Source organism: Ranitomeya variabilis, chromosome 6 (assembly GCF_051348905.1).
Source record: "Ranitomeya variabilis isolate aRanVar5 chromosome 6, aRanVar5.hap1, whole genome shotgun sequence".
Taxonomy (NCBI): domain Eukaryota; kingdom Metazoa; phylum Chordata; class Amphibia; order Anura; family Dendrobatidae; genus Ranitomeya; species Ranitomeya variabilis.
This window is the reverse complement of record NC_135237.1, coordinates 14267541-14291336: the sequence shown is the minus strand read 5'-3', so window position 1 is coordinate 14291336 and position 23796 is coordinate 14267541. Positions and strand designations below refer to the sequence as shown.

General features: G+C 45.3%; 1 protein-coding gene across 1 annotated transcript; it reads right to left on the bottom strand.

Annotated features, from left to right (window-relative positions):
• Nucleotides 1-1158: 1158 nt before the first annotated feature.
• Nucleotides 1159-11030, bottom strand: LOC143781318 (uncharacterized). Its single transcript, XM_077267864.1, has 2 exons — nucleotides 10761-11030; nucleotides 1159-1885 (listed from the first exon to the last, which is right to left on the bottom strand). The coding sequence occupies exons 1-2, from the start codon at nucleotides 10890-10892 to the stop codon at nucleotides 1580-1582; spliced, it is 438 nt and encodes a 145-aa protein (XP_077123979.1). The 5' UTR covers nucleotides 10893-11030; the 3' UTR covers nucleotides 1159-1579.
• Between the last annotated feature and the right edge of the window lie 12766 nt (nucleotides 11031-23796).

Here is a 23796-nt window from a genome sequence, read left to right as displayed (position 1 = left end):
ATTGTTATCCAGGTACTTACATACATTTTAATAATTGTTTAAAGTTCTTTCCTGGTATAGAAATCAGACTCACCGGCCTATAGTTCCCTGTACAGCATGGAGAGGCATTCTATTGTGCAGCAGATAATATAATTCTGTACAGCATGGAGAGGCATTCTAATGTACTGTAGGTAATACAAGTCTGTGCAATATGGAGAGGCAGTCTACTATACAGCAGTTAATAGAATTCTCTGCAGTATGGAGAGGCAGTCTACTGTACGGCAGATAATAGAATTCTGTACAGCATGGAGAGGCAGTCTACTGTACAGCAAATACAAGAAGAATGTGCAGCATGGAGAAACAATCTATTGCATAATAGAATTCTGTGCAGTAAGGAGATGCAATCTACTGAACAGCAGATAATACAAGCTCATGCAGTATCGTTAGGCAGTCTACTGTACTGCAGCTAATACAAGTCTGTGCGGTATGCAAAGGCAAGCTAGTGTATAGCAGATAATATAACTATGTGTAGTATGGAGAGGTAGTCTATGGTAATGCATATAACGCAAGTCAGTGCAGTGTGGAGATGCAGCCTACTGTACAAGAGGTAATATCATTCTGTACAGCATAGTAAGGCTGTGAAGTACAGCATATAATACAATAATGTGCAGCTTGGAGAGACAATCTATTGTATACCATATAATGTAAATCTATGCAGTATGGAGAAGTAGTGTGCTGTACAGCAGATAATACACATCTGTGCAACATGGAGAAGCAGTTTATTCTATAGCAGATTGTCACCCCATGCTGCACAGACTTGTACTAGCTACTGTTAAGCAGATATTACAGTCTCTACGTTATCGAGAGGAAATGTGTGTTGTCTGCAGACATTAGAAGTCTAGGTAGCTTAGCAAGGCAGTCCACTCTACAACAGATTGTATAAGACTGTGCAGCAAAGAGAGAAAGTATTATACAGCAGATAATACAAATCTGTGCAGCAGAGAATCATTCTAGTGTCCATAAGATAACACAAGTCTATGTAACATGGAAAAGCAGTCTACTGTGCAGCATATGATACAATTCTATGTAGCATAGAGAGACAATCTGGTGTACATCAGATAATACAAGTCTGTAGCATGGACAGACAGTCCACTGTACAGCAGATATTAGAAGCCTGCGCAGTATTTAAAGTTTATTGTACAGAAAATAATACAAGTCTTTGTAACATAAAAAGACAGTCTACTGTACAGCAGATAATTCAAGTTCATAAGAGAGAAAGCTTACTGTACACAAGAAGATTATACAAGTCTGTGCAGCACAGAGAGAATGTCCATTGTACAGCAGGCAACAAGTCTGTGCAGCATGGAGGAGCAGCCTACTGTACAGCAAATGAGACGGAAACCAGAGAAAGAAGGGAATGAGAGGGAATATTCAGTGACGCGGAGTAATACTGATGATGGATGGGGCTTGGGACTACCGAGGTTGCGCCTGTCATGTCCGTCTTAGAGGGGAGGCTCTTGGGCTCTGGGGACAGTCCATAGTCCGTAGATAGTCCGCAGTGATTGCACCGTCCGGCGCAGTTTCCCATGAGGCCTTGCTCTCACTGTTCGTAGGATCGGAAGTGGCGGTACTTGGCGGTCCGGGGCAGGTCCTCGTCAATGACCACCAGCTCGCTGAGGACGCTCTTCAGATCCTTGTCCTGCGTCTTTCTCGCGTCCTCTGTGGTGATGATCTTGAAGTAGATGTAATAAGGGGAGGTTTCTATGATGGCCTTACACGGGTCATGGGCCGGCCGTCGGAAACGCAGGGGCTCCAGTTTTGTGGTGGGGTGCGTCGGGAATTCAGGAGCCAGTTGTTGTTTTTCGTGGTCTTCATCAGATCGATCCTGGAGAACAGGAACTTCCAGCTGTGAAGAGGAACGGAAGAGAAGTGAGAAACTGCACAATGTGAAGACGGTGCTCAGCCGACTCTACTGCTCTCTGTTATCAGCCGACACGGAGGAGGACAGGAGACTACAATATACAGGTGCTTCTCCCAAAATTACAATATCAAAAAGTTATGTCAGTTCTTCCCGTCCTTGTGGAGTGCGTCAGTGACTCCTTCTGGACATCGGTCAGGTCAGCAGTCTTCCCCATGATTGTGGAGCTACTGGAACAGACTAAGGACCTTTATAAACACTTAGGAGCCTTTACAGGTGTTTCTTGTTAATTATTCTAATTTACTGAGATAATGACTTTTGGGTTTTCATTGGCTGTAAGCCATAATCATCAACATTAACAGAAATAAACAAGTGAAATAGGTCATCAGCGGTGATAGAAAAATGAATCCATAAGACATCTCCAGAGAAAGGAGAAGAGCTGACAATTCAGACTCCAGCTGGAAGTCAGAGCTCACATTGAACATATGGGGAAGTGAGGAAAACGTAGGAAACCCGAGCTCCTTTTAAAGCAGTGACCCCCTTTGAAGCAGCAGCCCCTCTTTGAGGCATAGAGCTTCCCTTCATAGAACGCAGATACAGACCAGCCATTTATGCAATATAGTTTTTCAGCATTTTAGCGAAGGGACGAATGCAACGCATTCAGTCACATCGATGTGGGGCGATAAACTCCTCCAACTTCATTTTGGACCTATAGATGATGTGAATCTGGTCCTATTTACTCTATACGTAAAGGTAACATCACACTATAAAATATGACGTCAGTATCTAACGCCTGGGACCTTCAGAAGTAAAGATATCTTGTAATCTGGGGATCTCAAAAGCCTGAAGGGCCAAGAACATCCTACAATCCGCTCCACATGAGGTCATCAAGCGGAGGTGTGTGGGCGTAACTTAGGAGCTGATAAAAAGCAGAAACTGGGTTTTGGTCTTGGTCCCTTGGAAGACATAGGTCGCTGTGGAGGTTCTGTCCACTTTCTCATTCAAAATCACCTTACCTTCCCTAACCTCTGAGTCATTTCTGAGACCAGTGTTTAGTAAGTTTATTTCATTATCCTTTTTATTTTATGTATTTGTAAATACCATATTGTGTTGTTCCCATTTTGTATCATCTTGTATATTTTTATAAACACTGCCTATCTTTCTGGATTAAATATATTACATTTAATAGCTCTGTTCCTCTTGTTCTATAAACCGCACCCTGAAGCCATAGGCTACCTGTAACCAGTGTTCAAATGGCCTGCATAAATGATTAGCGGTGGCAGCGAGTAGTGGGTCTTCCGTTTCTGTCTGAATTCTGTTTCTGCGGAGCTGGTAGTGACCATGCCAATGCGCGCGCGTGTGAGTGTGAGTGTGAGTGTATATATATACACACATACATATACACACACACACACACACACGCACACTCTATGTGTTGGAATCAACAGGGAGTAATAGATTGTAGACACCGCCCCCAGTAATGGCTGATAACGGAGCAATTGTTTTCGGTTGCACAATAATTGAATGACGACCTGATACCAGATGATGCAGAAAAGAAAGGAGTTTTGCGTCAGCGGTGACACATTTGCTGCCTCTAGATCGTCAGCTCCTCAGGCAGATGTGCTGGTGATTCCCTCCGCTCTGCACACAGCAGAGGTGCTGTTACTCTGACAGCAGATATAGTGACACATCAACAAACTATGTCCTACAGGCGAGGAGCGTCAGTCACATCACACCCAGACCCCGGGGCCGGCGCTGAGCGATCACCCCCATCATCCATCCACCATCTCATCGTTCTTTCTTACTTATTATTAGGATCTTCCATCTAGATTCAATCAGATCCCAAGAAACAAAAACTGATCAACAAGTATTCCAGCGGCCAAAAATCTCACAATAATGCGAAAAAGCTGAGTGAGCTCAAGGTGCCATAGTCCGTCATCACCCAGCTCTCCCAGGAGCAGATAGGAGAGCGGTGCAGCAGAGGTCACCCCCGCATATCCCACCTGCCTGTAACCTCCGACATGTCCTCGTCAGCAAAGAACAGATCCTACAATTATCTGCAGCTGGAAAACCACGCCACAGCCCGCAGAACATCGCACCTTCCCTCATCCCGCAGAGCATCGCACCTTCCCTCCCAGTCCGCAGAGTATTGCACCTTCCCTCCCTCACTGCACGCAGAGCATCGCACCTTCCCTCTCTGCCCGCAGAGCATCACACCTTCCCTCCCTCACTGCCCGCAGAGCATCGCACCTTCCCTCCCTCACTGCCCGCAGAGCATCGCACCTTCCCTCCCAGTCTGCAGAGTATTGCACCCTCCCTCCCTCACTGCCCGCAGAGCATCGCACCTTACCTCCCTCACTGCCCGCAGAGCATCGCACCTTCCCTCCCTCACTGCCCGCAGAGCATCGCACCTTCCCTCCCTCACTGCCCGCAGAGCATCGCACCTTCCCTCCCTCACTGCCCGCAGAGCATCGCACCTTCCCTCGCAGTCCAAACTGTGCTTTGAAAATTCTTTCAGTTGTCAGTTAATTTAGGCTGCTTAAAAACTGACTCCAAACAAGAGAATATCATCTATTGCTCCCTGTTATCAGCCATTACTCAGAGAGGCCGACTTTATTGTAATATGAGGAATATAATCAATTGCTTTCTGTTGTCACCAAAAATATGGATTACTGTCCCTTTAAAGCAATAATTAATGAGAAAAAAGAAAAAACAGAAACATTAAGACTAATTTCTTTGTGGAGAATCTATTGTGTCACCTTTCCGCTCTAGTTACAGATAACACAGTGATAAATGTAGTAATATCACCTGCAGTCCTATGTAACACCACAGATAACACAGTGATAACTCTCTGAGTACAGATAATGTAGTAGAGGTCACCTGCAGTCCTATGTAACACCACAGATAACACAGTGATAACTCTCTGAGTACAGATAATGTAGTAGATGTCACCTGCAGTCCTATGTAACACTACAGATAACACAGTGATAACTCTGAGTACAGATAATGTAGTAGATGTCACCTGCAGTCCCAGGTAACACCACAGATAACACAGTGATATCTCTCTGAGTACAGATAATGTAGGAGATGTTACCTGCAGTCCTATGTAACACCACGGATAACACATTGACAGCTCTCTGTGTGCAGATAATGTAGCATGTAGAGTTCTATTTGACACAGAAATGACACATTAATCATTGCTGCTGCATTTCCTTTCAGTGTAGAAGCTTGGTGAGATGAGGATCATAGTGTTATGTGTTAGCGATCATTATATATCAGTTATTAGTGTTAGACTTATAGGGTCCATGGTGCAGTAAATGATGAGTAAGTGATTAAGAATGAGATCTTGTGCTGCTATCCATGTATTAGTATACACTGATACATTGTAACAAGCCCTCCGCACTGCAGAGCACACTGATACACTGTAACAAGCCCTCAGCACTGCAGAGCACACTGATACATTGTAACAAGCCCTCAGCACTGCAGAGCACACTGATACATTGTAACAAGCCCTCAGCACTGCAGAGCACACTGACACATTGTAACAAGCCCTCAGCACTGCAGAGCACACTGATACATTGTAACAAGCCCTCAGCACTGCAGAGCACACTGATACATTGTAACAAGCCCTCAGCACTGCAGAGCACACTGACACATTGTAACAAGCCCTCAGCACTGCAGAGCACACTGATACATTGTAACAAGCCCTCAGCACTGCAGAGCACACTGATACATTGTAACAAGCCCTCAGCACTGCAGAGCACACTGATACATTGTAAGAAGCCCTCAGCACTGCAGAGCACACTGATGCATTGTAACAAGCCCTCAGCACTGCAGAGCACACTGATACATTGTAACAAGCCCTCAGCACTGCAGAGCACACTGATACATTGTAACAAGCCCTCAGCACTGCAGAGCACACTGATCCATTGTAACAAGCCCTCAGCACTGCAGAGCACACTGACATATTGTAAGTGTTTTATTAAATAAAAAATACTTCACGTGACACTAACTATGATACATTACAAATAAAACACAACAGAACAAAACATAAGAACAAAGCTCCAAGAAACCAGAACTGGAACCAAAATGGAGAAAGTTCATGACCTACAAATCAGGGACAAGAAAGAAAAAATCCAATAAAATAAAACAAAACTAAAAGACAACAAACAAAATATTCATAACTTACATGAATACCCCCGTAAAATTATAAATAGTATAAAATCATGTAAGACCCCTGGCCCAGCTTCATTCATACTACTATATACAACCCCAACTACATTCACACCGTCCTATATACAATATTATATACAATATATACACTATAAACACATTATACAGAACCGCAAACACAACAAAACCCTACTGTCCCACTGCCTTACCTTACAGCCACCCCCTTACACCACATTCACCCTACAACAAACCTAAATCCAATACAGTGTACAACATTAACATTATATATGTGTGTATGCAGGTGTATACATACATACACCTGCACTAACTATCCCGCCACCCCTGATCCAGCTCTGGCCACAAAGTTCAGGAATTATCCAAGCTAGGATCAGGCCCCAAAGTTTTTCCCCAGGCAGGGCCTGGGCCAGGCCAGATCAGTAACACACATACACTGTAACAAGCTCCTCAGCACTGCAGAGCACACTGACACATTGTAACAAGACCTCAGCACTGCAGAACACACTGACACATTGTAACAAGACCTCAGCACTGCAGAACACACTGATACATTGTAACAAGCCCTCAGCACTGCAGAGCACACTGACACATTGTAACAAGACCTCAGCACTGCAGAACACACTGATACATTGTAACAAGCCCTCAGCACTGCAGAGCACACGGATACATACAGTCCTGCTTATTGTGCTTGGCACCCATGTAGTTTAAGTACATAATGTGGAATATCTCCTGAAAAATGAATCAAGTGAAATAGTTTTTTTATATTGATCACTTGTGTTAAATACAAAAGAGCAAATGATAAACAATAATTTAAAACAAAAACCAATGAGAGGGAAGAATAGAAAAACCTGAAGCTGCTGTGCCGCTGGTATTGGCTCCATTACATTAGTATGGAAACACATTGTCACATTGTGACTCGCTTGTGATAAATCACAAACAAGAATTACCTGTGATTAATTGTGGTGCTCATGTGACATGAATTAGCCAACGACTGATGACTACAGAGTTCTATAAAGCTACATGGTCGGCCCTGTTAGTTTGTCACAATGGTGAAGACAAAGAAGCTGTCTGAAGAGCACACTGATACATTGTAGCAGAAGACATCAGAACTTCTATTATTATCAAACACAAGACTTCCTAAGGGTATGTTTCCACGGTACGTAAACGCTGCTTGTTTGACGCTGCAGCGTCAAACAAGCAGCGTCCAGATGTTCCTGCATAGTGGAGGGGATTTTATGAAATCCCGTCTCCACTATGCGTGGAAACCTGCACGCGGCGGCCCTGCGACTCCGGACATGCTGCGCGTCTTTTCAGAACGCAGCATGTCCGTACACCTTGCGGGGACGCAGCGTCCCCGCAAGGCATATCACAGGGCCCTATGGCGAGGGGTGCGATGATCCCGGATGTGTACTGTACACATCCGGCACCATTGCGTCCCAGGAAGGGGGCGGGGCTTAGCGCCGAGCGGCTTCGCCGCTGCGGCGATCCCGCCGGCAAGCCGTACCATGGAAACATACCCTAAGGGGAATAAGGCCATCTCCAAAGACCTTAGTATCCAAGTGTCAACACTGTGCAATGTTATTGTTTGCCAAGCATGGAATCGTCCAGAACCTCCCAGGATGTGGGGGAAAGCGGAAAATTGACCAGAGGTGTCTTTGAAGATTGGTAGGAAAACATCCAAAGACCTGAAGGCCAACCTGGAACAGTCTGGGGATATGTTTTCAACAATACCATACGAGGCACACTAAACTAAGCAGAGTTTTACATGCGAAGGCCAAGGAAGAAACCATTGCAGAAGAAAAAGACATAAAAAAGCAATGACTGATCTCTGCCAAAGAGTATCTTGATAAACCACAACCCTTCTGGGAAAATGTTCTATGGCCAGATGAAACAAAAATAGAGCAATGTAAAGCAATAGTTTGTTTACAGACGGTGCAATGAAGCTTATGCGGGAAAAACACCCTACCAACAGTTAAGCACGGTGAAAGATCCAAAATGCTGTGGGGTTGCTTTGCTGCATCTGGTACTGGAGGCCTTGACCGTATCATAGGAATCATGAAATCAGAGAATTATCGAGAGATTTTAGATTCAAATGTCCTACCCAGTGTAAGAAAACCTCGAAGATCATGGGTCCTCCAGCAAGAAAGTGATCCAAAGCACACATCCAAAAGTACACCGGAATGGTTGAAAAGAAAAATAGACTGTTTGAAAATGGCCAGCAATGAGTCCTGACCTCAATCCCATTGAAAATCTTCGGGGTGAACTGAAATCTGCCATTGAAGAAAAGAAACCTGCAAACATTCAAGAGCCTGAACAAGCTGCAAAGGAAGAGTGGGAGAAAATACCAGCGAGAAGTGCAAGAAGCTTCTAGATGGCTGCAAGAAACGTCTGCAGGTTGTCATCAATGCCAAAGGATGTGCAGTCAGGTATTAATTAGGGGCCTTTATTGCTGCACATGCTGATTATTCTCTCTTCTCTGAAATTGCAATATCTACGTTAAAAAAAACAATGTCTTATGATTGTATTACTTTACACCACTAATTAACAAATCCTGAGGACAAAACTATGGTACATTTCCATTTATTTCTGAAGATATTGTACAGTCTATGGAAAACATGAAGGAGTGACAATAACGGTGAGCAGGACTGCATGTTGTGACAAGGACCTTATAACTGCAGAGCACACTGATATATTGTAACAAGCCATCATCACTGCAGAGCACACGGATACATTGTAACAAGCCCTCATTACTGCAGAGCACACTGATACATTGTAACAAGCCCTCAGCACTGCAGAGCACACCGATCCATTGTAACAAGCCATCATCACTACAGAGCACTCTGACACATTGTAACAAGTCTACATGACTGCAGAGCACATGGATACATTGTAACAAGCCCTCATTACTGCAGAGCACACTGATACATTGTAACAAGCCCTCAGCACTGCAGAGCACACCGATCCATTGTAACAAGCCATCATCACTACAGAGCACTCTGACACATTGTAACAAGTCTACATGACTGCAGAGCACATGGATACATTGTAACAAGCCCTCAGCACTGCAGAGCACACTGATACATTGTAAAAAGCCATCATTACTGCAGAGCACACTAATACATTGTAACAAGCCATCATCACTGCAGAGCACACTGATACATTGTAACAAGCCATCATCACTGCAGAGCACACGAATACATTGTAACAAGCCCTCAGCACTGCAGAGCACACTGATACATTGTAACAAGCCCTCATTACGGCAGAGCACACTGATACATTGTAACAAGCCCTCAGCACTGCAGAGCACACCGATCTATTGTAACAAGCCATCATCACTACAGAGCACTCTGACACATTGTAACAAGCCATCATTACTGCAGAGCACACGGATACATTGTAACAAGTCTACATGACTGCAGAGCACATGGATACATTATAACAAGCCCTCAGTCAGCACTGCAGAGCACACTGATACATTGTAAAAAGCCATCATTACTGCAGAGCACACTGATACATTGTAACAAGCACACTGACACATTGTAACAAGCACACTGACACATTGTAACAAGCCCTCAGCACCGCAGAGCACACTGATACATTGTAACAAGCCCTCATTACTGCAGAGCACACTGATACATTGTAACAAGCACTCTGCACTGCAGAGCACACTGATACATTTGTAATGAGCGCACTGATACATTGTAACAAGCCCTCAGCAACGCAGAGCACACTGATACATTGTAACAAGCCCTCATTACTGCAGAGCACTCTGATACTTTGTAACAAGCCCCCAGCACTGCAGAGTGCACTGATACATTGTAGCTATGTGCACACGTAAGAAAAGAGGTGCAGAATTTTCTGCACAAAATCCGCATCTCCTGGCAGAATCCGCAGCTGTGGATTTGCCGCGGTTTTTATGCGGATTCAGTGCGGTTTTTGTGCAGATTTTTCAATGCGGCTTTCTATCATGGAGGGGTGCAGAAACGCTGCAGATCCGCACAAAAGAAGTGACATGCACTTCTTTTAAATCCGTAGCGTTTCCGCACTGATTTTTCCGCACAGCTTTTTTTTTTTTTTTTACATTGATTTACATTGTACTGTAAATCACAGTGCAGATCTGCAGCGTTTCTTGTGCAGAACAAAACGCTGCGAATCCGCACTAAATCCGCATCATGTGCACACAGCCTAAAAAGCCCTCATTACTGCAGAGCACACTGATACATTGTAACAAACCCTCATTACTGCAGAGCACACTGATACACTGTAACAAGCCCTCATTACTTCAGAGCACACTGATACATTGTAACAAGCCCTCATTACTGCAGAGCACACTGATACACTGTAACAAGCCCTCATTACTTCAGAGCACACTGATACATTGTAACAAGCCCTCAGCACACTGCAGAGCAAACAGAAACATTGTAACAAGCCCTCATTACTGCAGAGCACACTGATCCATTGTAACAAGCCCTCAGCACTGCAGAGCACACTGATACATTGTAACAAGCCCTCAGCACTGCAGAGCACACTGATACATTGTAACAAGCCCTCAGCACTGCAGAGCACACTGATACATTGTAACAAGCCCTCAGCACTGCAGAGCACACTGATACATTGTAACAAGCCCTCAGCAGTGTCACTGTCACGTTGCTGTCATGCCTCTGGCCCTCACCTTGGCTTTGCCTCGGCTGCTCGGCGCCGGCTCTTCTGGGATTCGGGGGATATACTGGGGGATATACTGGGCTTTATGCTGGGAGCTGATGGGCAGAGACCCCTGTGTCCGGTATTTCATAGAGACCTCCATAGTGTGCTGTCAGCGGTGGCGCTCAGGTGTGTACGAGGCGGATGTCACGGCTTTATATATGTGACGCCAGCGCCCGACTCATCACTCAGCAATGCACCGAGACGTGTCCTGATCTGCATAAAAGTCTCCGACTCCTTCACAGAAGTAATTAACAAGACCAATAAAAAGCAGCTACAACATTGTCCCATCCGCAAGTCACATGACACGTGTCCGGGCAAGTGTGCAACAATGTATCCGACCAACCGCACACATGTGACCAGATCGTAGGGTGTCACCGCAGTATATACTCCAGGGACACTGTATCTAATCCTCTCCTGTGTGATACTCTCTGCTGAGCAGTGTATCTAATCCTATCCTGTGTGATACTGTCTGCTGAGCCGTGTATCTAATCCTATCCTGTGTGATACTGACTGCTGAGCTGTGTATCTAATCCTATGTGATACTGTCTGCTGAGCCGTGTATCTAATCCTCTCCTGTGTGATACTGTCTGCTGAGCTGTGTATCTAATCCTCTCCTGTGTGATACTGTCTGCTGAGCCGTGAGAACTGACACTTCATCACATCCCCTGTGCAGAGCAGCTGACCACACACTGCAGAGACAGGAGTAGCATGTTACATATATATATTTTTTTTAAACAATGGATACATTATTGGGCCGGAATACACTGCTCAAAAAAATAAAGGGAACACTTAGGCTATGTGCACACGTAGGGAGGGTCCTCTGCTGGTTCTCCCGCAGCGGATTTGATAAATCTGCAGGGCAAAACCGCTGCGGTTCTCCCTGCAGATTTATCGCGGTTTGTCTTGCGGTTTCCGCTGCGGGTTTACTCCTGCACTATACTATTGATGCTGCATATGCAGCAATAAACAATAGTAATGTTAAAAATAATAAAAAAATTGTTATATTCACCCTATGACATCCCGATCTCCTCGGCGCTGCACGCGGTGGTCCGGTTCCAAAGATGCTGTGCGAGAAGGACCTTCGCGACGTCACCGCAGGCCCTGCTCGCACAGCAAACCTGAGACCGGACAGCCGCATGCAGCGCTGAGAGGTGAGTATATCATTATTTTGTTATTTTTATTCTTTTTTTTTTTTTTTTTTAACACAGATATGGTTCCCAGGGCCTGGAGGAGAGTCTCCTCTCCTCCACCCCGGGTACCATCCACACATGATCCGCTTACTTCCCGCATTGTGGGCATAGCCCCATGCGGGAAGTAAGCGGATCAATGCTTTCCTATGTGTGCAGAATCGCCACGATTCTGCACAAAGTGACATGCTGCAGAATGTAAACCACTGCGTTTCTGCGCGGTTTTTCCCGCAGCATGTGCACAGCGGATTGCGGTTTCCATAGGTTTACATGTAACTGTAAACGCAATGGAAACTGCTGCGGACCCGCAGCATCAAAATCGCTGCGGTTCCGCGGTAAACCTTAAGCAAGCCTTAAACAACAGAATATAACTCCAAGTAAATCAAACTTCTGTGAAATCAAACTGTCCACTTAGGAAGCAACACTGACAATCAATTTCACATGCTGTTGTGCAAATGGAATAGACAACAGATGGAAATTATCAAGACACGCTCAATAAAGGAGTGGTTCTGCAGATGGGGACCACAGACCACATCTCAGTACCAATGCTTTCTGGCTGATGTTTTGGTCACTTTTGAATGTTGGTTGTGCTTTCACACTCGTGGTAGCATGAGACGGACTCTACAACCCACACAAGTGGCTCAGATAGTGCAGCTCATCCAGGATGGCACATCAATGCGAGCTGTGGCAAGGTTTCCTGTGTCTATCAGCGTAGTGTCCAGAAGCTGGAGGTGCAACCAGGAGACAGGCCAGTACACCAGGAGATATGGAGGGGCCCATAGGAGGGCAACCCAGCAGCAGGACTGATACCTCAGCCTTTGTGCAAGGAGGAACAAGAGGAGCACTGCCAGAGCCCTGCAAAATGACCTCCAGCAGGCCACAAATGTGCATGTATCTGCACAAATGGTTAGAAACCGACTCCATAAGGATGGTCTGAGTGCCCGACGTCCGCAGATAGGGGCTGTGCTCACCACCCAACACCGTGCGGGACGCTTGGCGTTTGCCACTGAACACCAGGATTGGCAAATTCGCCACTGGCACCCTGTGCTCTTCACAGATGAAAGCAGGTTCACACTGAGCACATGTGTCAGACGTGACAGAGTCTGGAGACGCCATGGAGAGCGATCTGCTGCCTGCAACATCCTTCAGCATGACCGGTTTGGCAGTGGGTCAGTAATGGTGTGGGGTGGCATTTCTTTTTTGGGCCGCACAGTCCTCCATGTGCTCTCCAGAGGTAGCCTGACTGCCATTAGGTACCGAGATGAGATCCTCAGACCCCTTGTGAGACCATATGCTGGAGCGGTTGGCCCTGGGCTCCTCCTAATGCAGGACAATGCCAGATATCATGTGGCTGGAGTGTGTCAGCAGTTCCTGCAAGATGAAGGCATTGAAGCTATGGACTGGTCCACCCGTTCCCCAGACCTGAATCCGATTGAACACATCTGGGACATCATGTCTCGCACCATCCACCAACGTCACGCTGCACCACAGACTGTCCATGAGTTGGCGGATGCTTTAATCCAGGTCTGGGAGGAGATCCCTCAGGAGACCATCCGCCGCCTCATCAGGAGCATGCCCAGGCATTGTAGGTAGATCATACAGTCACGTGGAGGCCACACACAATACTGAGCATCATTTCCTTGTATTGAGGCATTTCCACTGAAGTTGGATCAGCCTGTAACTTCATTTTCCACTTTGATTTTGAGCATCATTCCAACTTCAGACCTCCGTGGGATATTAGTTGTGATTTTCGTTGATCATTTTGAGACTTTATTGTTCTCAACACATTCCACTATGTAATGAATAAAGATTTACAATTGGAATATTTAATTCAGTGATATCTAGGATGTGGGATTTCAGTGTCCCCTTTATTTTTTTGAGCAGTGTATTATCTGGAGAGCTATGTGGGACCCATTATGCTGTATGGAGGGCTATATGTGGGGGTCAAATATACTGTATGGAGGGCTATATGTGGGGGTCAATTATACTGTATGGAGGGCTATATGTTGGGACCCATTATACTGTATGGAAGGCTATAAGTTGGGGCCCATTACAATGTATGGTGGTCTGTGTGGGGGCCCATTATACTGTATGGAGGGATATATGTGGGGCCCATTATACTGTGTGGAGGGCTATATGTGGTACCCATTATACTGTATGGAGGGCTATATGTGGGACCCATTATACTGTATGGAGGGCTATATGTGGGGCCCATTATACTGTATGGAGGGCTATATGTTGGGGCCCATTATACTGTATGGAGGGCTATATGTGGGGCCCATTATACTGTATGGAGGGCTATATGTGGGGCCCATTATACTGTATGGAGGGCTATATGTGGGGGCACATTATACTGTATGGAGGGCTATATGTGGGGCCCATTATACTGTATGGAGGGCTATACTGTGTGGAGGGCTAAATGTGGGACCCATTATACTGTATGGAGGGCTATATGTGGGGCCCCATTATACTGTATGGAGGGCTATATGTGGGGGCCCATTATACTGTATGGAGGGCTATATGTGGGGCCCATTATACTGTATGGAGGGCTATACTGTGTGGAGGGCTAAATGTGGGACCCATTATACTGTATGGAGGGCTATATATGGGACCCATTATACTGTATGGAGGGCTATATGTGGGACCCATTATACTGTATGGAGGGCTATATGTGTTACCCATTATACTGTATGGAGGGCTATATGTTGGGGCCCTTTATACTGTATGGAGGGCTATATGTGGGACCCATTATACTGTATGGAGGGCTATATGTGGGGCCCATTATACTGTATAGGGCTATATGTGGGGGCCCATTATACTGTATGGAGGGCTATATGTGGGGGCCCATTATACTGTATGGAGGGCTATATGTGGGGGCCCATTATACTGTATGGAGGGCTATATGTGGGGCCCATTATACTGTATGGAGGGCTATATGTGGGGCCCATTATACTGTATGGAGGGCTATATGTGGGGCCCATTATACTGTATGGAGGGCTATATGTGGGGGTCAATTATACTGTATGGAGGGCTATATGTTGGGGCCCATTATACTGTATGGAAGGCTATATGTTGGGGCCCATTATAATATATGGTGGTCTGTGTGGGGACCCATTATACTGTATGGAGGGCTATATGTGGGACCCATTATACTGTATGGAGGGCTATATGTGGGGGCCCATTATACTGTATGGAGGGCTATATGTGGGAGCCCATTATACTGTATGGAGGGCTATATGTGGGGACCCATTATATTGTTTGTGGTAACTTTGGGGGTATCATATTTTTGGGGGGAGGGGTACTGTAGGTTCATCATACTGTGTGTGTATGGGGGTGGGTACTGTGGATGAATTCACTGTGGGGGTATCATACTATGTTTTTTGGCAGATTTGCTGCCATCATTCTTAATGTTGGCAATAAAAGGTAATCATAATGTGTAGGAACAAAGAGGGGCTTCAACAGAGGAAAAATTACTTTGTAAAAGCTGCAAAGTTGTGAAATATGCTTTTGTGACCCCACCGAATATTTTTTTTTCTGTGGGGGCCCCATGCTAGGGGACCCCATGATTTCAGTGTATGCCCCTGCTGTAGGGCTGTGTATCTAAACATATTATGTGCGATACTGTCAGCTGAGCGTCTGTATCCAATCCTACCACATGTGGTACATTGTGCTGACAAGTGTATCTAATAGTTCAGATGCGATGTGGCTCGCTGCGGCCGGTATACACCAGTCTGTAAGCTGTTTGTACATTGTATTGTCAGTGACTCTCCGGGATCTCATTGTCCTCAATCATCAGAACGTTTACTAGATCCGGATTGTAACTAATTACTGAGAGAATCCTGATTGTATCATTCCTGGAGAATCTGCTATCTATCTCTATCTATCTATCTATCTACAGGGCCGCCATCAGGGCATTACAGCCCTGACTGGCGTATGGGGCCCGGGGGGCAGAGGGGGCCCGCATCGGGCCCCGTCTCACCTGCTCACCGGGCCCCTACCGGCAGCCGCAGGCTAAACCGGGCCCTTAGCGGTGCTGCAGCTTTTTAACTCTATTAACGTGCGGGTCCGCGCCCGCACGTCAATAGTTAACAGCCGCCAGCCAATCTGAGGCTGGCAGCTGACGTCAGCCGCAGCGTGCATGTTGCCGGTGTCTGACGTCATTGTCAGTCGCCGACGAGTGCACGCTTCAGCTGCGTGGAGAGAGCAGGAGCGCGGCAGGTAAGCAGAACTTGTTGTTTTTTGTTTTTTTTTATTGAGAGCGGCGATCCGGGGGGCCCAGGGCAGAACGCTGGACACAGGGGCAGAACGCTGGACACAGGGGCAGAACGCTGGACACAGGGGCAGAACGCTGGACACAGGGGCATAATGCTGGACACAGGGGCAGAATGCTGGACACAGGGGCAGAACGGAGATACGGGGCATGATTGGAAACACAGGGGGCAGGATTGGAGACAGATGGGGCAGGATGGATACGATGGAGACTGATGGGGCAGGATGGGGAGATCATATTGGGCAGGATGGATACTCATGAGGGCAGGATGGGAGAACATATGGCTGGAGCCAGGAATGAGACACACGGGGCCAGGGTGGGGAATATTATTACCATAGGGGCTAATTAAGGGATATTATTACTGCAGTGATGTATGTATTTTATTTTTGAGGATACTGTTTTAAATGGGGGGGGCGGTCCTGTTACTGTGCAGAGTGACACTATGTCTCCTTTTTTTCTTCATGTGGTGTAATGTAGAAGTTGGGAAAATTAAGTAATGTGTTCTGCAAGTGGAGCTCGAGATAACTGTGTTATTTCCTGCAGAGATGAGCCCTGGCTGGAAGAAATGACGGCGGTCTGTGCTGGATGAAAGACTTCACCTAGAGACGTCACTGGTGAGTCAGTGTCACCTATACACTGACACTATACACTGTATACTATATACAGAGCTCCTGTGTATAATGTCACCAGTGATCACTGTATTACCTGTACACAGACACTGCATACTAAGTACAGATCTCCTGTGTATAATGGCACTTATGGTGATAGTATTGTGGGTTTTTTTATTACTGATCAATATTGTAGTATTCAGTCACTATGTGGTTGTAATATGTGGTCTGGTCATGATGTTGTGGTATTTGTTCCTTGTATGTGCTATTATTCGATCACTGTGGTAGTAATATGGTGTCTGGTCATGGTGCTGCAGTATTTGTCCCTTGTATGTGCTATTTGGTCACTATGTGGCGGTAATATGTGATCTGGTCATGGTGCAGTGGTATTTGTTCCTTGTGTTTGATATTATTCGATCACTGTGGCGATATGTGGTCTGGTCATGGTGCTGTGGTATTTGTTCCTTGTATGTGTTATTATAGGTCATTTTAAAAATGGAAAAATAAATAAAAATACACCTAAATTGTACTGCATATTTTAACAAATATTTATTAGGTTACAGTAGAGTAGGGCCTGGCCAAAAGTGTCTACCTTGTCATTTTGGTGGCTTAAAAAAATCTTTTGGCCAAAACAAAAGCTGTCGGCTATATGTGTGATCTGGTGATGGGAACTGTTAATGTGTGATAGGTGAGAAGTGGAGATTTTCCAAGAGAGAGCGGTGGGACTGTGGCCAGTTGGTGGAGCGTGGAGGGGGGCTGGGGTGGAGCCTGGGCGGAGTCTCAAGGGGGCCCCGAAATTTTTGCCAGTATGGCAGCCCTGATTATCTATCTATCTGTCTATCATCTGTGTATATGTATATGTATATATGTATATATGAATGTATGTTTCTATCTACTATCTGTCATCTATTATCTATAACACTATGTAACACAGTTTTTGTTCCTGGCTTCCAAGTGTAATATTTCAACTGCTTATGTTTAAAGACTATGGAAAAACAACTTCATTCAGCACAAACTTTGATTTTATGACCACAGGGCAGAAAAATGTATTGTGTCAAAAAAAGGAAATTACACTATAACAAATTTTTATTTATTTTTTGTTCCTGGGTCCAAAGTGCGTTTCCTAACCCGTTATGCCTAAAACAAATAGAAATAGTTGTTGTTCCACAAAAACTTTGCTTCTGTGATCTGGACAATGAGATTTTGAAGTTTGTCTGTTTTTCGGGAAAATTCTCCTATAATCTATTAGGCTAGGTTCAGATCGGGTTGGGGCATTCCGTTTAACGGATCCGTTAAACGGATGCGCTAACGATCTGTCCTAAATTGTCTTTATTTTTGCTATCGCATGCATTAACGCATGGTTGCATTGCGTCGGCATGTGTAAGGCTTCTTTCACACTTCAGTTTTTTGGCGTCAGTCACTTCCGACATAATGACGGATCGACGGATCCGTCACAATAGTTGAAAAAACGGATGTAACGGATCCGTTTTTTTGACGGCTCCGTTACTCGGGGGTTGTATATACTTTTTGGAGCATGCGCAATTGAAAAAAATTGAAAAAACGGATTGGGGTGACGGATCCGCCGAAATGACGGTCACGACGGATCCGTCGCCCATAGGTGGCCATTCTATGAAATGATGGACGCGACGGATCCGTCGCGATCCGCCATTTCAACGCAGACAAAAAACGTTGCAATGACCGTCAATGTCTAGATGACGTCCGCCAAATTTTGACGGATCCGTCGCATGACGGATGGAACGGACGACCATCCTTCACAATCCGTCGCTAATGCAAGTCTATGGGGAAAAAAACGGATCCGTCGAAAAAAAACGGATCCGTTTTTTGAGGAAAATGGCGGATTTAGACTGACGCCAAACAACTGAAGTGTGAAAGAGGCCTTAGCAGTAGAGGTCTATGCACCGCGAACGCTTCAGTTCGCTGTGTGTTCGCCGTAACGCACCGGAAAACGTGGTAGTCTGCGTTCGAATGTGTGTCACAAGGTAACGGACCATCGCTAACGCATGCAGATTTTGACATGTTAGGATGCGTTACGCTTATTGAAGTCTATGGGTGCGTTAACAGATCCATTACATCGCGTTAGTGCCGCTTAGAAATGAATCCATTAAACAGATTTCTCTAACGTAATGTGGACCTAGCCTTATCTATCATCTATCTATCTATCTTCTATCTATCTATTTATTATCTATCTATTTTCTATCTATCTTCTATTTATTTATCTATTATCTAGCTATCTCTTATATATCTATCTTCTATCTATCTTCTATTTATCTATCTATTTATTATCTATCTATGTCTTAGATATCCATCTTCTATCTTTTATCTTTCCTTCCTTCCTTTCTCTCCCATGTCACAGAATACATCTTTATCTTGTATCCTAGAAGTAATTAATCGCTATAATTATACATAATGGCAGCAGACAGTAATGATGGAGCAGGTCTTGGGGAGCCCTCGGGCAGTGGATGAGATGCGCTCCACCCTCTGCTCCAGATATTATTATTATTGCACTAATGGTTTCTTCTAATGAAGCGTTCCTGTGTTCTCGCAGGTTCGGGGCATTTTGTGGGTTGCTGATGTCAGCTCCTCTCCACCCTTCTCTCTGTTTGTGTAATTATGAGGACACGATGCTCCAAGCCCACGGAGCTTTCTGGTAACACATGTCTGGGGGAGCTGAGCTCCTGCGAACAGTACTCCTAATTAGCCTGGATATTAGTCTGCACAGGGCGCATCCATCAGATGAAAGCTTTGCACTTTTCTAATAAACTTTCTCCCACATTCATTAATGGTTTTGTTTTTACACTTTGCCCTCTAATCGTCTGTTTCACCCTCTGTGCCGTAGACACCGCTGTAATCCTGGGGTGCGGAGGATGCTCGGCTGCTGCTTAGATGCTACGGACACGTGAAATGCGGCTTTTTAAAAAATGCAAATAAGAAAAAAGTCTCATCTGTACTGCGGCCAGTGCGACAGAGGAAGGCAGTGATGTGCGCCCCGACACCGTCATCAAAGGAGGGAATATGGCTGCACTAATGGATAACATGCAGCCATGGACGTTTAGGGCAGAATTAATGAGACCGGCTATTGTAACGAATCAGTTTCAAAATCTAAGGCAAATCATGTGCACACAGACACAAAGACTTTGCAAATCTTCTTCTTTCTGTGTTAATTCCTTCATTTTCAAGATCTCTGCTTGTTGTTGGTAAATGATCAATGTGCTTCCTGTACAGAATCAGCAGCGGTGGTATCTAGTCCTCTGAGCTGTGAAGTAGATACAAATGTATCCAGTCCATAAAGACCTGCACACACCATCTGCTCGCTTGTTACAATGTTTCAGCCTGGTGTTGAGGTTGTTTAGCTCGCAGAGCATTGTGCTAGAAGTCGTGGGTCTCCAAGGGTCAATCCTGACTTCTTGGGAACTTTACGGTCTGTAGAGTATAGATTTGCTCTCTCAGGCCTGTCCCAGCCCATAGGTGGTTATCTGTGTTGGCCTTGTCATTTGTATGGGATTTGAATCTTTTATGCCCTGTATTGTCCTCTCCAAGCCTTTAATACACCTATAATATAACATCTGCGTCATCTTAATTACAAGGCTGTCTGGGCACTCTGAAGCCATTCAGTCTCTTTGGGCTCGCCGTCACTATGTCTGAAGCCAGGAGGAGAAGCTCCCATGTTTTGTTCCCTGCACAAGGAAAGACGAGGGATCTGAGACGCATCTTGAGAGGCGGATTACCGAGCTGAAAAACAACAGGTGAGGTCGGAGCATCACACCCAGACTCTAAGCAAACAACGTGGGGCGGAAATGACAGAAGTGACACTGACAATGCGAGGAATGAGGACATACATAGCTCATGACTGATAGCACAGGTATCAGGGATGGTGGATGAGTGCATCAGGGTGGCAGCGCCTCCTGTACAAATACAGATGTCACCAAGTTTCTAGGTATTACATGGAACTAGGAGAGCAACAGACCATGGAGGCAGCAAATTAGCAGAAGCGTCTGCATCACTATCATCCTTTTATATTACAGCTTGGGATCACATTTTCCCCTTACAAATCCACACATTTCTTGTTTTGTCCAAGATTCTGTTCAGTGATTTTTAGTTTGTGGAAAGGTGGATCTCCACTCCTATCCGGCATAACCACTCTGCTTTTCCTCATGATGGCTTTATACTGACTATACTTTTTTGTTAATATTAGATGTTTTCTTCTGGTTTTCATAATTTATCACTCTGTAAGAGAAAGAGGTACCAATGGTGCTTAGGAGAATTACAAACTAGTCAGCATTAATTAGATCCTCAATGTAAAAATTCAGGGCACCGCCATGGGCACATGATATGACCCACTGAATGCACATTGCCATGTGATTTTCCTTGTAGATAAGTAATTATTCTTCTGACATCCTGAAATTAATGTTACCTTGATGTCTTTCTAATTCAGAGATGTTTCATTGATTCATTGTATCATGTTAATATATATTTAAACATCAATGACTTAAGACTTTCTTTATTAGAGACACAATACAACATGTACTAGACTCTGAGTTCTTTGGAAGGTGATGAAATAAAAATTAAAAAGTATAGGAAATTGATGATAACTGTTCAAGTCATTCCTTTCATTTTAGATGATAACTTAAATAAGTTTTCCATTTTCATCTGTAACCTAATTCCAAAAAAGTTGTGCAGCTGTAAAATGTAAAGAAAACCAGAAAGCAATGATCTTGAAATCTCTTATTGCAGTTTTTTATCACACAGAGCATAGAACAAATCAGAAGTTGAACACTGGCCATTTTTACATTTCATTTGAAAAAAATTGACTCATATAGAAATTGTTTGCAGTGACAAATCTCAGAACAGTTCTATCCGGATCATGTCCACCATTGTACCTGGGCCATGTGCACCACTGTCCAGTGCCCTCTCTCATTCTTATAACAGTCTTTAAATGTCTGGCAAGTGGGGAGGCAATTTCTGGAGTTTTGGGAGAAGAATGTTCTTCTACCACCTATATATAATGCTCAGCATTGACAGTGCCTTTCATGTGTATGCTGCCACTGTTATAGGCACCTTTTCTCTCCATACATCAGAAATGCAATAACTCTGATCTGATAGCCAGTTGGATGGTGCCTCTCCTCGATAACCAGCAGGATGGTTCCTCTCCTCTCCTTTCAATTCTTCACCATTTCTTCACCATTTCCAAGGACTTTTTACCAAGTTACCCTATGTAGTCAATGCCAGGGTCCTAATCACTAGAGACCGTCCCTCTGCTACAATGTATCAGACTGGTGTCCGGGCCGTTCAGCTCACGGAGAATGGTCGGGTCCGGATACGCCTCATCTCACAACGTATGGGTGATCCATCACTAGGCCTAAGGCGCACAGTCTAAAAAGAAATACATGCACCATATATTTAACATCTGCATCATCTCTGCTGCTCTTATGGTCTGGATTGTGGATCAGACCCAGAAATCACTGAACATTTGGACAGTGCGGGCGATCGGCGCCTCGTACAATCACGTGACTGTGATTATGTTACCAGGCTTTTATTGGTCACTCATCACCTTGGGATTTATTACAGCGACAATAACATTGAATTTACAATTGACATAATACAAATTTTATGTGTGATGATACAATGTGTAATTATTAAATATATATTACCAGATTCTAGTGCCTTTATACAGTACAGACCAAAAGTTTGAACACATCTTCTCATTTAAAGATTTTTCTGTATTTTCATGACTATGAAAATTGTACATTCACACTGAAGGCATCAAAACTATGAATTAACACATGTGGAATTATATACTTAACAAAAAAGTGTGAAACAACTGAAATTATGTCTTATATTCTAGGTTCTTCAAAGTAGCCACCTTTTGCTTTGATGGCTGCTTTGCACACTCTTGACATTCTCTTGATGAGCTTCAAGAGGTAGACACCAGGAATGGTCTTCAGCAATCTTGAAGGAGTTCCCAGAGATGCTTAGCACTTGTTGGCCCTTTTGCCTTCACTCTGCGGTCCAGCTCACCCCAAACCATCTCGATTGGGTTCAGGTCTGGTGACTGTGGAGGCCAGGTCATCTAGCGTAGCACCCCATCACTCTCCTTCTTGGTCAAATAGCCCTTACACAGCCTGGAGATGTGTTTGGGGTCATTGTCCTGTTGAAAAATAAATGATGGTCCAACTAAACGCAAACCGGATGGAATAGCATGCCGCTGCAAGGTGCTGTGGTAGCCATGCTGGTTCAGTGTCAACAGTGTCACCAGCAAAGCCCCCCCACACCATCACACCTCCTCCTCCATGCTTCACGGTGGGAACCAGGATGCAGTGGCGTATCCAGGGGGGGGGGCAGCCGGGGCATGTGCCCCAGGCGCAGCTGACAAGGGGGTGCCAGCGGGCCACCTGATGATGCGGCGGTCCAAGGAGGGGGTTGGCAGGGCCAGGGAGTGGGGGCTGTCTAATTATACTCACCTACTCCTGGCGCGGTCCCTGCAGGTCCCTGTCTTCACCCGGCAGCGGCAGCTTCTTCCTGTACTGAGCGGTCACATGGTACCGCTCATTACAGTAATGAATATGCGGCTCCACCTCCCATAGGGGTGGAGCCGCATATTCATTACTGTAATGAGCGGTAACGGTGACAGCTCAGTACAGGAAGAAGCAGCAGTGCCGGGGAAGCAGGGACTGCACTGCGCCAGGAGCAGGTGAGTATACGGGGAGGGGAGCGCTGCGCTGTGCGATATTCACCTGCTCCTCGTTCCAGCCGCCGGTCCGTCTTCTGCGGTGATGGTGAGGTCAGAGGGCGCGATGACGTGGTTAATGCTCGCCCTCTGCCTAACCGTCAGTGCAGAGGAGGTGGAAGATGGAGCGGTGGCTGGATCGAAGTCAGGTGAATATTGAAAGTGCCGGGGGCCTGAGCCACGGAGAGGTGAGT